General features: G+C 38.6%; 1 protein-coding gene across 2 annotated transcripts in view; it reads left to right on the plus strand.

Annotated features, from left to right (window-relative positions):
- Tulp4 (tubby like protein 4) overlaps nt 1-15,507 on the plus strand; it is a 318,210-nt gene that overhangs the window by 275,229 nt on the left and 27,474 nt on the right. For both annotated transcript variants that reach the window (XM_023712238.1, XM_023712239.1), the window contains exons 8-9: nt 3,282-3,506; nt 4,554-4,788. In XM_023712238.1, coding sequence (XP_023568006.1) covers nt 3,282-3,506; nt 4,554-4,788 — 460 coding nt within the window. The remainder of the gene's footprint in view (nt 1-3,281; nt 3,507-4,553; nt 4,789-15,507) is intronic.

The following is a 15,507-nucleotide window of genomic DNA, read 5'->3' on the forward strand; positions in this document are numbered from 1 at the left end:
GTGTGTGTGTGTGTGTGTGGCCAGCTCAGCCCACCAGGGGGCGGGGCTGGCTGGCATGTGGTGCTGGGGGATTGAACCGTGGTCCCTGTGCTTTGCTAAGTAGGTGCTTTAGACTACTGAGCCATCTCACCAGCCCCTCAATCCCCGGTTCTGCCAATAAAAAAAAAAAAAAGAAAAGATAACTCTGGTTCCTTACAGAACTGCAGAATGCTTGTGATATAGGCTTGTATGACCCACAGTGCCACTAAACAGAGCAGTAAATATGATTTTTACGAAGTAAGGTCTTTGTACAACTTAAAGGACTTAACAAGGAGAAGTCATAACCCTGCTGACTGAGTTTCTGACTAAATGGTAATCACAGTCATTTTCCCCGCATCTGTCATGCCTCAAAATCTTCAGACAAGCGGAGCAACTTACTCATTATCTATGAATTCTTTTACATTCTAATTCAGCCTTAAAAATTATCATTATAAATTCTCACCTCAACAGCATATATACTAAAAAATATTTCCATGAAAAAAGTACCAGCATTTGCTTTTATCTTCTCATATGAAACGTGCCATAAAAACTAAAATAATGTATCCTCTCCTTGCTGGAATAAACTATCAGTGACTAGAACAAATAAGTAAGCCTAAACCTCCAGTTAATTTAATATAAATGCCTGTTGATACTGTGTTTTTAGAAGACGGGATTTCCTCTTAACCTTGCTCCAGATAGATTCCTTTGAGTAAACATCACTTCTCTAGGAAAAATAATTTCAGCTCCTTTATCTGGAGTTCTGGTTTTCAGTACTTTATTCTTTGAAGTGCTCTCCTTCTTGGCTAAGAGTCTGTTTTTCATGTTTATGCAGTGTCCAGTTTGGAACAGTACTATCTTCCTTCACCATTCAGACATACCACCCTACTGATTTTTTATACTACCTAGAGATCTACCTGATAATTTGTCTTTGCGTATGGGTTCCTTTTTGCCACAATGAATCAGTCAGGTCATCCATTCACTTTTGAAGCCTATTTCTCCTCTTGTCCATTTACCTTTCTGGAGACATGCTGTTTGGTTTGTTTGTGAGTAAAGTAGCCTTGACCAAGTGGACAAGGGGAAGAATGTGGATTCATGACTTTATTTGTGATTGACCATTGATTTTCTTTTTTTTTTTTTTTTCATATTGGGGTCAAACTTAGGACCTTGTGCTTGCCAGGCAGGTACTTACGCTGCTGAGCGCTTTCCCTGGCCCAACAGTTAAAATTTTGAGTGAGGCAATGTATATTATTCAGGCTGTTGTTTCAGAACACTAACATGTCAGAGAGGCAGCACCTTCCAATAAGATACATATCACCTATGAATTTGGAGAAGCGGGGGAATCATAGCTTTCCCAATTCTCTATGACTAATTTCCCATCCTCTCTTAACCTCAGTTTCCTTACGCTTTAAGTGAAAATAATATCTCCATACTAGAGTTGAGGGAACTGAGTGAGATGTATGAGAGCATTTAATGTGTTATTGTAACATCATTTTACATAAAACATGTAATCAGCTGTTACATAGAGGTAGTTACTATGAAAAGCAGAACTAGAAGCAGAACAGGAAGATAAATCTAATACTCCCTGGCATGTGACCATTGGCATGATAGATTGATTTATCAATGAAAGAGAAATGGAAAATTGGACTATTTTAGCCAGCTTGAACAAGTCAGGTTGTGCTGAGTGATAACTGTTTTCATAACTTGAGCTCTAATTAAAATTATTGTATTAAGGGACTAAGGGATAAAAGGGCAGCAATATATCTTTAAGATTAAGCATGAGGCATGTAGATGTAGTTCAGTGGCAGAGTACATGCATAGCATGCAGGAGATCCTGAGTTCCATTGCAATACCACTAGAAAAAGATTAAGTATGATTTTGGTGCTAATAGGGCTTGATAATGCTAGAAAAATTTTTTGTATATTTTTAATATATTGGTCTTCCCTGTCTTCAGCAGTGATTATGCCTTTCTGTAAACAAATAAGCCATTCTGTATGGGATCATCTCATGAGAAGTCCAGTTTGGATGTGCTCCAGAAGCCCCCATATTTGATGGAGTTCTAGGCTTCACAGCCAACAATCACAGTGTCCTCCTTGTTAGAGAGGGACTGGAGGCTCAGACCATCATCTTGCTCTCCAGCTGCCAAGATTCATGGATGGAAATGCAAGATGGATTATATTCGCTTTCGCATTTGTGCTTTTAAGTTGAAACCAGGATTAAGTGACCCTGGAGGCTATTTTAAGGGAAATATCTTCACAGCTCCTTTTATCTTGATGCTTGTCACTAAAGGGTTGTGAAAATTCTGTTCCTGTCATTCATATAATAGATCTAGCATTCCCACTTCTGATCTCTGAAACCCCTTAAGACTTCATTAAACTAGTGCTTCATCTGTCTGGATTGGAATCAATGAATCTCTCACTGCTGCTCCATTGAAACTCTCCACCTCTTTCTTCCTTGCTTGGCTGACTTTACTTAAATAGCACCTCTTGAGTTTTGAGGGGTTTAGTACAAGAAGTTTCTGACATGCATATTTGGATTTCAACCTGCTTTTTCAATGTAAATGATAGCCAGTTACCCCTCATGAGCCACCACAGGATCTTTATCCCCCCATCTCTCTCCAGTCCAGAAAATTCTCCTTGTCTTTCCTGCCCCGTCAGTTGGAGGATGACAGAACAGCATGACTTAGTATCAAGGTTTTAGCCTGTGATGGGTTCCAGAAACACTGTGACACCATCATCTCCTTTAATCTTCATGTCCCATTTGACTCCTGAGAAAAGTGGGAGTCTTCTGACCATGTAATAGTCCCCAGGTCACAGAGCTGGAGACCCCATGTCTAGGGACAGAAGAGAAGAGCCATCAGGTCTACCTGCTCACCACTCCCCAAGCCATGGGAACCATCACTGAGTAATGTGTGGATCCAGATAACCAGCACTTCAGTAGAAAACATAGGTGACTATGCCCCAGTGATTGCTTCTATTAGTAGAAGCGCCATTATACAGAGCTAAGTTAAGATTTGTGACACTAAATTAAATAATATATGTTATAGACATTACAGAACTATACTAGTCCTCTATTTATGCTCAGACCTCAGATCTAACTACTTTTCAGGAAAAATACTCAATTTTCATAATATACTATTTAACATTCTCTATTGTTTCTTTAACCAGTATTCTCAAAACTGTCAGCCTGAGACCTGTGTTTGTTACTATCCTTTGCTCACTAGAGAGCAAAAGTCTAAACACTGTCTCCCCTTCACTGCCTGGCAGCGCCCCATCATCTCCATCTGCTGGGGTCATCGAGACTCACGGCTACTGATGGCCTCTGGGCCAGCCCTATATGTAGTTCGTGTGGAGCATCGTGTGTCCAGCCTACAGTTGCTGTGCCAGCAGGCCATAGCCAGCACTCTGCGAGAAGACAAAGATGTCAGCAAGCTGACCCTGCCCCCCCGCCTCTGTTCTTACCTCTCCACTGCTTTCATCCCCACCATTAAGGTAAAGTCTTCTACCCTCTTTGATCCTTCTTCCTCTTCTGTCTGCCACATACTACTCACCAAGCCAAGACGAGGGCAGACAGAATTGATGTGGGAGGATACCAGAGCACAAGCATAGGACTTTGCTTTTCTACTAGAATGCCTAGAGATGGCTGCCTGCATGGAAGATCCATGCCTACATTCTACTCTTAGCATTCCTGTTGGTGTCTGTGTAAGATTTATCTAATGTGATGGGCTTTATCATTCTTATGGCCACATATTTCTCTCAGCTTGACTCCTGTATCATTCGGATGATCAAAAGAATGAACATTTAGTACTTCCTGTACACTAAACATTACACCGCCACTTTTTTTTTTTTTTTTTTTTGTATCAGGGATCAGCTATCTCCCTGGCCCCAAAAGTACTTGGTCAAAGCTGTTTAAGTCAGTCCTGACTTCAGGCAGATGCTAACAGTTTTCTCATTTGAAAAAGCAGGAAACACATTTGTAAAACTGAAGTAACTTACCCCCTAGATAAAGGAATAGTCAAGATTGGATTTAGTCCAATTCTAAGGCCACCTTACTTCTCCTCTGTGCTAAAGGGTAACCCCTATACAGGACAGGTGCCATTATAATTTATACAGACTATATCTTCAGAAACTGTGGCAGCATATAGGGTAGAACTACCAGTTGCTGCTCATGAGTTTTCATTAACTTCTAAGTAACACATTCATTTGTTTTAGTCCTTTCTCATTTTTACATCAAACTTTTGAAATCTCTTGTGCTTGTTTTCTGAGTTACCTTAATAATAATTGCACACCAGCAGTTCTCAGCCCTGATATTACATTATGTTACATTATATTAAGCAGATGTTGTACAGCCACATTGTGAACCGCTGTGGCTGGTTCACATGGTAAAATATGCCACGTATTTAACCTCTGTCAAGGTACCAGCCTGTGTTCTGTTGAAGTGACAGTGACTTCTTAACTGACTTGCCTAATACCTTCTCTGTTTCTCTCTGTATGTCTCTGGAATTCCATCTGTCTTTTTCTGCCCTTGTCCTACTTTAGCCCCCAATTCCAGACCCCAACAACATGCGAGACTTTGTCAGCTACCCCTCAGCTGGCAATGAGCGGCTGCATTGCACCATGAAGCGTACAGAGGATGACCCAGAGGTGGGTGGCCCATGCTACACACTCTACCTGGAGTACCTAGGCGGGCTTGTACCTATCCTTAAGGGGAGGCGTGTCAGCAAGCTACGGCCAGAGTTTGTCATCATGGACCCACGGACAGACAGCAAGTCAGGTAGGTCTCTCAGACTAAGATGGTATTTTTGCATGATTGTGGGATGTAGACCTTAATGTTGTTTGTAGACCTTAACAACCACACAGAGAATCCTGTTTATGAAGTGTGAAAATGTGTGGGCTAGCATGAAATATCCTTAAACTACTACATTTCAGATCCCATTTAAATGAAGACTTCTTTAGATATCCTTCTAACAGGCTTTTTTTTAAATAAAGTCTTTCATAGGCATCAAGTACGAGAGGTTGTGATAGTCAAATGGAAGCTGGCACAGTCTTGCTAGCACCAGGCAAGTCCTCTCACAGTTACTGATTAAGCATACATTAGGTACTATAACACAGTATTGAGACAATTTAAAAATAGCAAGATATGTTCCTTCCCTCTTACAGTAAATGATAAATTAATATTTTGAAACCTGCAGCCTGTTCCTAAACCTCAGCCTGTTTGTGACCCCCGCTAATGTACTGTTAGCTGCTCCATAGCTAACTTGCTCATCCCAAAGGTTTTGATGTGATGAATCACTGTCTCTCTAAAATTCCCTCCTGTGGTAATCATCACTGCTCAGTTGTATTAGTCAGTTTTCCTGTTGATGGGACAAAATACCCACAACCTGGAGAAAAAAAAAAAAAAAAAAAAAAGTTTAATTTGGCTGATGGCTTGAGGGTTTCAGTCTATACTTGGCAGGCTCCAAGGCAGAAATGGCACTGTAAAAGAACATAGCAGAGGAAATCTGCTCACCTTATGACAGTCAGGAAGCAGAGAGAGAAGGAAGGAGTCCAGGACAAGAGCATACCCTTCCAGGTCATATCTTCCACTTCTCATTGTATCACCTCCAACCAGGTCCTAAGTCTAACTGCACATTCACCTTTGAACTCACTGAGGATAATAGGAATTCACTGAGTGTAGCACTCCCAATTGCCCAGTCACCTTCCAAAATTCCCATGTCTGAATAAGAATTTTGGGGGTCATTTTAGTCCTGAACCAAGTATCAGTGAATATCATTGCCCAGCTGAAGATGCTCTTGCATACCTCTCTCCATGATCCCAGACTTTGTACCACTTAGTCCTAGCCCAGCACATCTCAGTGAAATATTCCTTGTTACAGAATGAATAGCACTGTCCTCGTTGCCCATAGCCAGTCATGGCCTGGTGGTGTCCTGATCAGAACACTGGGCATTGTGCTCTGAAGTCTACGCCTGAATCCTGTGGGCCGGGAGAGAGAAAAGTAGTTAATCTTTATACCCTTGGTGCTTTCTAAACTCCTGACCTTGAAATAGCATCAGTTTGGTTAGATTAGACTCATTTTCATTAGTTCATTTGTACAGTTCCACTACCTTAGACCATCACTCTTAACTCAGTAACCTGGCCAAGTCCTTTATGATGTCTCTAAAGCTACAGTGATATGTGCATACCTAGAGTCATGCAAAGTCATAGTGCGGTGAGGTTGTTTCCCCTCAGCTTCAGTCACCTACGCTTGTACTTTATGCAGTTACTCCATGTTTGCTGTGCATTGTTTGCTCAGCATCTGTGACAGATTGTGCTGTCAGTGTTACGATATAACATCATAAGCAGTAAAGCTGAACTTTGAAAATTGGATACTTATCATGGGGACTTCCCCATGTGCCTCATTCCCATAGTGGGTGGAGGTGCTATGGGCACTAAGACTGTAGCCTTTTGAAGCCAGACTTGTTTGAGATCTAGCCTCACTCTCCCAAATACCTATTTTTCCCTAATGTCACATTTGTTTGCTCATACCAAGCAGAGCTGACTCTGTAGCTAACAATCCTTTGAGAATGAGGTGGTTTTTTTTTTGATAATTTTTAAAATTAAAAGTTGTAAATCAGAGCAAATCCAACAGATTTTTCACCTACTCTGTCAGGTCTTCTGGGACTGTTATGTAGTACTAGGGTATCTCTGCTTTAAGAAATTCTTAAACCCTTCAGGGTGACAAGAAAATTTAAGTATTGAAAAGTTCGTTTTAAAAGTCAGGATTTAAATACCTCTTGACAAAAATAGAAGCCATATCACAAGGCACTGTGTGACTAATTCCCAACTGAACGGTGCATATAAACTACCACAGAGGACGAAGAGATCTCCTACTTTGAGAAGTTTAGAATTTCTCGTGATGACTTCTTTCAAGCTTCCATGTAATTGTTTTGGAAAAGGTCATCTTTAGACCACCTCTATGTAAGTCCCTGGAGGTATATTAAATAAAAGTTCCTGGGCTCATCCTTGGATGGAACTACAGGTCTGTGCTGGAGCATAGCAATCTGTAACTGAGTAGCTTCTCCAGGTTATTTTTCTATGCATTAAATTTTGTAATCTGCTGATGTAATTGTTCTTCAAGTGACTTGACAAATATATTCCTCAAAATTAGCAGTATTTTTACACTAAATGTTATGGGCAACAGTGGCTGAGCTAGCCAGTCACACATTCAGGGCTACAGCCAGGCCATCCACAAGAATACAGAGCACACGAAGTGAGCCAGGTAAACAAGTCATTGGGATTAGAGCAAAGCCATTCCAGCAGGTGCCTGGCCTTAGTGTTCTGTGCTTACCTACAACATATATAGCTCTAAGAATGTTTCATGTTCAGTGTTCTCACCGAGACCTTGCACATTTGGCCCATCACACACTTCCCCCCTTTTTACTGTGTTATACATAAGCACACAGACTGCTGGGTTGTTGCTGCCTCTCCATTAGAGAGGTCCCTTCTGGTTGCAGCTGACCTTTATTATGTGTCTGTAGAGTTTTCTTAATCTCCTGTTGCCCCTGCCCCATGTCAGGTCCCAGACGGCTGCACTGGTTGCGGTGTGCGCACGTGTGTGTGTGTGTGTGTGCGCGCGCGTGCGCGTGGGTGTGTTAGTGAAAATCCATAAATTTTCAAAAAGAAGTTTTAGAATTTGCTAGGGACTGAAGTCTTAAATTTCTATGTTGAATTACTAACCCCTAATATTACTGTATTTGGATGTAGAGTTTTAGCATGTAATTAAAGTTAAGTGAAATTATGAGCATTTGAGCCCTAATATGATAGAATTATTAAGATCCCTTGTAAAATTTTTTTATTAAGTTAGTACATTTTAGGTATACATAATGATCACGTTCTTCAGAGGGAGTTTGGTATAACTGTCCATGGTATAACTTTATTCTTTTTTTCTCCATTCCCCTACATCTCTTTAACCTCCTCATCCCTTCCTTATTCACAGAAGCTTTGTTTCCAATTTTTTCTTGTCATTACCCCTCCCACTTTCCCTTAGCATATGAACATTTTCTTCCTATTTCACAGTATTATATATTTTAGTGCTTATTTACACTTTCAGTTTCTAGCACCCCAAAAAAATACAGTACTTACACATGTGTCAAATTTATTTCACTTAACAGTATCCCCTGAAGATGTATTCATGTAGCTGGAAATGTCTCTGCTTATCCTTCTTTATGGCAGAGTAGTACTCCATTACATAAAAAAGCCACATCTTTTTATCCATGCAATTGAAGGGCATTTGGACTGTTTCCAAGATTCAGCTATTAGAAACTGACACAGAAATTGAATGAAGTGTTCCATATTTTTATACAGGCTAGTGGCATCTTCAACAGTCAGGGTCTGTATCACTTGTACATTTCATTGCCCTGCCTTTTAAAAATGCAAGTAAAAAGGGACAAACTGATGGGGTGGGGGGAGGAATGGAGGGAGAGGGAGGGGGGAAGAAACTGCCACTATAAACATGGGTGTGCATATATCACTGTGATGTGAAGCTTTTAATTCTTTCGGGAAGATACCAAGAAGGGGAATGGCTGGGCTAAATGGAAACTCTAGTACTAGCTTTTGAGGACTCTCCACATAGATTTCCCCCAGTAGTTGCACCAGTCTACACTCCCACCAGTGTGAAGAAGGGTTCCTTTTCCCCATAGCCCCACCAGCATTTGTCATTGATTTCATAATGATAGCCATTCTTTCTGGGATAAAATAGAATCTTAGCATTGTTTTAATTTATCAAATGACAAATGGTGCTGACCATTTTTCATATTTTTTTTGTCATTTCTGCTTTATCTGAGAAATGTGTATTTCAGGTGCCTATTTTAGGATTTTTCTTTTTTAATTTGTGTGGAGGCGGGTCTTTCTTTAGTTGCTTTTTTTTTTAATGTATCATAGATAGTAGTCCTTTGAGAAAAATTTGGCAAAAATATTTTCCCATATTGTGGGTTGTTTTTTTATTCTGTTGGTGGTTTCTCTTGTTGTGCAAAAGTTTTAGGTTTTTTTTTTTTTTTTTAATAAGATGAGTTCCCAATTGTTGATTCTTTGTGATAGTTCCTGTGCAATTGGGGTTTTATTCATACAGTCTTTACCTACACCAATGTAAGAATTTCACCTGTGCTATCTTCTAGAAGATAATAGTGTTTTTACTTTAGTATTTAGATCTTTGATCCACTTCAGTTTTCAGTTAGTATATGGTGAAAGATATGGAATATCTTCAAATCCCTAGTACCACCAAGAAAAAGTAAAGTATTTTGGGGACCAGGGAGATAGCTCAGTAGAGTAAGTGCTTTCCTGGAAAGTGCAAGGTCCTGAGTTTGATCCCTGGTAACACTAAAAAAAAAAAAAAAAAAAAGGAATATCTTCAATATATGAAAAGCCAGTTTTTCCAGCACTATTTATTAAATAGGCTTTTTCTTCCAGTGAAGGTGTTTGGCTCCTTTGTCAGAGGTAAGGTGGCTAAGAATATCTTTAACTTGTTTCTGCATCTTCTAATCCCTTCCATTGATATTTAGGTCTGCTTTTTTGTCAGTGCCATGTTGTTTTTATCACTATGGCTTTGTAATATAATTTCAGGTCAGGGTTATGCTGCCCCCCTTCACCTTTTTTGCCCAGAATTGCCTTTGCTATTGTAGGTCTCTTCTGGTTCCAAATGAGTTTTAGGATTTTTTTTTCTCTAATTTTGTGAGATAACTATTGCTGTGAAACAATTTTGAAAGTGATCATTTTTGCTATTTTAGTTTTTCCTTCCTACCCAAGAACAAGGGATATCTTTCCATTTCCTTTCTTTTTTTATTTTTTGTGGAACCAGGGATTGAACTCAGGCTCTTGTGCTTGCCAGGCAAGTGCTTATTCTACTGAGCTATCTCCCCAGCCCCTATCTTTCCATATACTGATAGCCTTGTCAATGTAGTTTTTCACAGTACTGTAGTTTTCACCATAGAGATCTTTTACCTTTCTTCATTAGATTGATTCCTAGGTATGTTCTTCTTTTAAACAATACTGTGAAAAGTGTTATTTCCCTAATCTCTCTCAGTGAGTTATTTCTGTACAAGAAGACTATTGATTCTCCCCACCACCACCACCACCCCCACCACCAGTGATCAAACTCCGGACCTTGCACTTGCCTGACAGGCACTTATGCTGCTCAGCCATATCCCCAGCCCAGGCTATTGATTTTTAAGTATTGACTTTGTATCCAGCTATGCTACTGATTTTGGCAATTAAATGTAGAAGTCTTTTGGTGGAGTTTTTGGGGTCTTCCATGTAGCACATCATGTCATCTACAAATAACAATAATTTAACTTCCTTTTTAATCCTTATTCCTTTTCTTTCTCTTGTCTAATTTCTTTGGCTAATGTTTCCTCAACTATACTAAATATGAGTGGTAACAGGAGGCTTTTATAGGTAAATGGATACAACTCTACACCATACTCATAAGTGAAATAAACCAGATACACATGTGTAAATATATTGTCTCCCAGGGTGTGAGACACTGAAAGAGTAAATAAGATCCAAAATGTACAGTAGATAGTGAATAATGAGAAAAAAGTTCAAAAGGAAAGAGAAACTGGTATGGGAGAACAGAGAAAAGAAGGAAGGGAAAAGCAAATATGTATGATAATGAATATAGTTATACTACCAGTTTAGCTCATTAAAAAGAAAGGTTTATGCTAATATTGTTTGGATCATTAAATGCCAATATCTTGTACTCTGAGTAACTAATTTTTTTTTTTTCCCGGAACCAGGGATTGAACTCAGACCCTTGCACTTGCCAGGGAAACGCTTATTCTATGGAGCCATTTCCTGGGCCCCTGAGTAATTTAAAGATAACAGTTGGCAATGTAATAAGCATTATTAACCCTCTTATTATCTTGTTTGGAAATTTTGTTTTCCCCCCTTTAAAAAAAAAAAAAGTGCAGAGCCAGCCAAATAGCTCAGTGGATTAAAGCTCCTGCAAGTAGGCTTAGGGGCTGGGCCGGGGGTTCCATCCCTGGGCGTGCCATGCTAGCTGCACCCCCAGGGTGCACTGAAATGGCAATAGAGACTGGGCATGGTGGCATGCACCTGTAATTGCAGCTCTTACGAGGCTGTAAACAGATGGATCACTACAAGTCCAGTCAGTAGTGAGACCCAGAAAATCCTGTAGGCCCTTCTCTAAAAAAAAAATACAAGAAAAAGAGATCACAATGGACATTCTTGGCTTGTTCCTAATTTTAGAGTGAAAGCTATCAGTTTTTGGCCACTTAGTATCGTGTTGGCTGTTGTATTGTTGTAAATGGCTTTTATCAGATTGAGAATAAAGACCGTCTATTCTAATACTGTCATGAATTTGTGTTGGACTTTCTCAAAAGCTTTTTCTGCATCTGTTTAGATGATCATGCGGTTTTTGTCCTTGGTTTTGTTAATATGAAGTATTACATTTATTGATTTGCATATGTTGAAACATCCTTGCATCCCTGGGATGAATCCTGTGTGATCATAGTGTATTAACTTTTTCATGATTTGATCCATGCTATGTGTCAGTAACTTAATTGTGGACTTTTGAGTTTATGTTCACTAGGGAGCCTGTAGTATTCACTTGGTCTGTAGCTCTTTTCTTGGTTGGGTCTTTATCCGGTTTTGGTATTAGGGTAATACTTGCTTCCAGGAATGAATTTACAAGTATTACATCCCTTTCTAATTCATTTAAGAATTTGAAAAGTAATGGAGTTAGCTGTTCACTAAATTTCTTGTAGAACTCAGCATTGAATCCATCAGGGTATGGGCTTCTTTTTGTTTATAAGTTTTTAATTATATCTTCAGTTTCAGTGAAGGATATTGGTTTATGTAGAACTTTTAGCTAGGGATTTAGCTCAGTGATAAGGCTCTTGCCTAGGAGGTGCGGTGCTCATGGTTCAATCCCTAACAGTGCTTTAAAAAGTAAGCACACACACAAATTTGTGTATTATTGATTCTACTTTGGTAATTCATATGCATCTAAAAACCTGTTTCTTCTTTATTTTCCATCTTCTTAAAATACAAATTTTTGAAGTAGCTATCTATGTTCTTCTGTATTTCTGTAGGATCTGTTGTGATTTTACCTTTTCCATTCTTAATTGCATGAATTCAAGTCTTTTCTTTCCCTTTTTTTCAAGCCAGATCACAGAACTTGAGATGTACATCTAACATATAACCTTCTTATATTATTTAACTGCAAACAAAGTTTCTTTTCAGGGTATCAGTGCAACTAAGTTAGAATTATGTAAATAAACTTCTAATGCCATTCTTAAAGCATTATAAATAGACTATATTGAGAATAAACTTAAACATTACTTTTTTTTTTAGGACTAATGAAAAATGATGAGGTAGAATAGCTTCAGTGGATTTCCTAGCCCTAGACCCCTAAATTAAGTTTGCACTGACTTTAAATACTGGTAGCTTTTTAGGAATGAGAGATTGGTATTGCTGAGTATACACTCTTTAATGCAAAGACTTGTGTTTTACTTTTTTAAGTGGTTCAATCTCACTAACATGTAAGCCTTTAGCAGACCCCTAATAAAAGACTAATTTGTAAAATTGGGCCATTTTAATGTTTTTACAATTTAATAAATAGTTTTCTTGATGAATGTAGTCATGAGAGCTGTTCAGTATTCAAGTTATAGTTTTCCTGATTGGTCTATAGTCTTCAGTAAGTATAAGAAGTTACTGTATGAAACATCTGTCAAACTAATAAGACTGCCTTGATGTATCCATCATTGTCAGGATTGTTGGTTACCTGGGCATATTTACCCCAGATAACCTTTCCTCCTTGTGTCACAAGGCCCAACTCACATTCACCTCAATCACTGTTCCTTTGGTAATAACACCCAAAGTTGTATACAATGGCAATGAAGGATTCTTTTTCACACCAAGTATTGGCAGGCAAAAGGTGGCTTTCAGTTCAGGATGTGTTACGTGAACCTTCTTAAAACATAAGCCCATTGGCCTAGTGAATCTTTCCTATTTAGGTGGTTTTCGTATAAAGCCATCTCTAACAAAGCAGACTTCAGTAATCATCGTCTTTCATGCCTTCTTTTTTCTCTTTCCAGTCCGAATAACTTTTAATACTTCTCTTCTCCTTGGGCACGAACTTTGGACAGAGGAACTTCCCATTTTCCTACCTTTTCTTTTCATTTCTGTTTAATCATGTTGGAAAGTACTTTTGCACGGGACTGTCCTTCTCTGTCCAGCAGGTAGGCAGGTACCGCTCCTTGTGGAATCTTTCCATTGTTCTTTTGTTTGGTGTTTCTCTTTTCATGCATCTTTTCTTTTTTTCTTTTTTTTTTTTTTTTTTTTTTTTTTTTTGGTGGAACCAGGAATTGAACTCAGGCCCTTGCACTTGCCAGGGAAGCACTTATTGCACTGAGCCATCTCCCGGCCCCCCATTCATGCATCTTGATAGTCATCTTCATCTGTATTTTCTCTGCATGGCGCTGTTTGTGATAGAGCTTGACCTTCAGGCCAGTTTTTTTTTTTTTTTTTTGCCTTCTTTGAATGTTCATGAGCCTCTGGACTTTCCTTCTTTCTCTTTTTCTCATGGTAATCCAAGCAGTACCCATAGCATTAACGATGTAATTCAGTATATTCTCTGGTATGATGACAGCTGCAGAGCCACCGCCGATGCCCTCAGGTATGCAAAGAAAAGTCCTAACTTTTGGGTGTCCCAGACTCACAAGCTGTCTCCATTGATTAAGAGTTTGTCAATTTTGTTTAATCTTCCAAAGAAACAATCCTTTGATTCATTGATTCTTTGTATTGTTTTCTTAGTCTCTGTTGTACTAATTCTGCTCTGACCTTTATAATTTCTTTCCTTGTAGGAGCTTTAGGCCTAACTTGTTCTACATTTTTTAAAATTTTATTTTGTATAGAAACAAATAGCAACGAGACAGTTTCAAAACTGATTAATAGGACAGTTTTACTAATTAATACATTGTACATTGTTATCTTCTTAGTGGTTATCCATAGTACAAGATGCAGACAGGATATTTTGTCCAAACACTATTAGTACAAATCTTTCTTCTCATTGAATTAAGCTAAAGTTTGCTCTTCATTTTTTAAAGCTTGAGGCTAATATTAAGTTGTTTATTTGAGCTCGCCCTTTTCCTGGTGTAGGTATTCATCACTATAAATTTACCTGATAGTACTTCTTTCATTATATCCCATAAGTGCTAGTATGTTATATTGACATTATTGTTTAATTGTAGAAACTGTCTAATTTCTTTATTTTCATCTGTTAATTTTGGTTGTTCAAGAGGTGGTTCTTTTATTTCCATATGTTTATAAAGTTCGTGGGGTTTCTTATGGCATTGATTCCAAATTTCATTTCATTATGTTTAATAATATGCGTGGGATAATTTCAGTTCCTTTGTGTTTACTGAAGCATGTTCTGTGAGCTAGTATGTGATCTATTTTGGAGAATGTCCCTTGTGCACCTAAGAAGAATGTATATTCTGATGTTTTGTAATGTAACACTTATAGACATCTACTAAGTCCATAGTTTGGTTCAGTTCTAATTATTTCATGTTTGTTTTTTGACTTGTGACAGTGAGGTGTTGAGATCCCTCATTACAATTGTATTAGGGCTTATTTCATTTTTTGTCAATGTTAATATTTGTTTTATATATTTGTTTGTACTGGTATTTGGTGCATATATACTTATGATTGTTATTTCTTCTTGGATTGTTCCTTGCAAGGATATAGTCACCTTCTTTGTCTCTTAATCAGTTTTGGCTTGAAATCCACTTTGTCTGCAAATAGAATAGCTGCCTCTGCTTTCTTCGGGTTCTTGTCTCATGAAGTATTGTTTTCCACCCTTTGAATTTCAGTCTGTGAATTTCTTGTTTAATTGTGTTTCTTGTATGCATCATATTGTTAAATCTTGCTTCTTGGTCCATTCTGCCAATCTGTGTTTTTTGATTGGTGAATTGGAGCCATTAACATTGGTGGTTATAACTGATATATACTGACTTAACACTGTTATGTTATTTTCCTGTTGTTGACTCCCATTTTTCTCCTCTCTGTTTGTTTTGCCTGGTGGATCCCTTTGGTTGGAGTTTATGGAGTTGTGGTCTTTGTAATCTCTTTCTAGAATATCCTTTAGAACATTTTGGACTGCTGGTTTGGTGTTTATGAATTGCCTCAGGTGTTCTTTTTATTGAAATATCTTATTTTTCCATGGATTTTTGAAAGATGGCTTTCTGGGATACATCAGTCTGGGTTTAGAGATTGGTGGTGGTTTGTTTTTTTTCAGAACTGGGGATCGAACTCAGGCCCTTGCACTTGCCAGGCAAGTGCTTATTCTGCTGAGCCATCTCCCCGGCCCCAAAATGTAGACAAAGCCAAGGCTTTTTTTTTTTTTTTTTTTTTTCCAGTACTGGGGATTGAACTCAGGACCTTCCGCTTGCCAGGCAAGTGCTTATTCTACTGAGCTATCTCCCCAGGCTTTTTTTTT

The sequence above is a fragment of the Octodon degus genome, unplaced genomic scaffold (genome assembly GCF_000260255.1).
Source record: "Octodon degus isolate 3935 unplaced genomic scaffold, OctDeg1.0 scaffold00024, whole genome shotgun sequence".
In the NCBI taxonomy this organism is placed as follows: Eukaryota; Metazoa; Chordata; class Mammalia; order Rodentia; family Octodontidae; genus Octodon; species Octodon degus.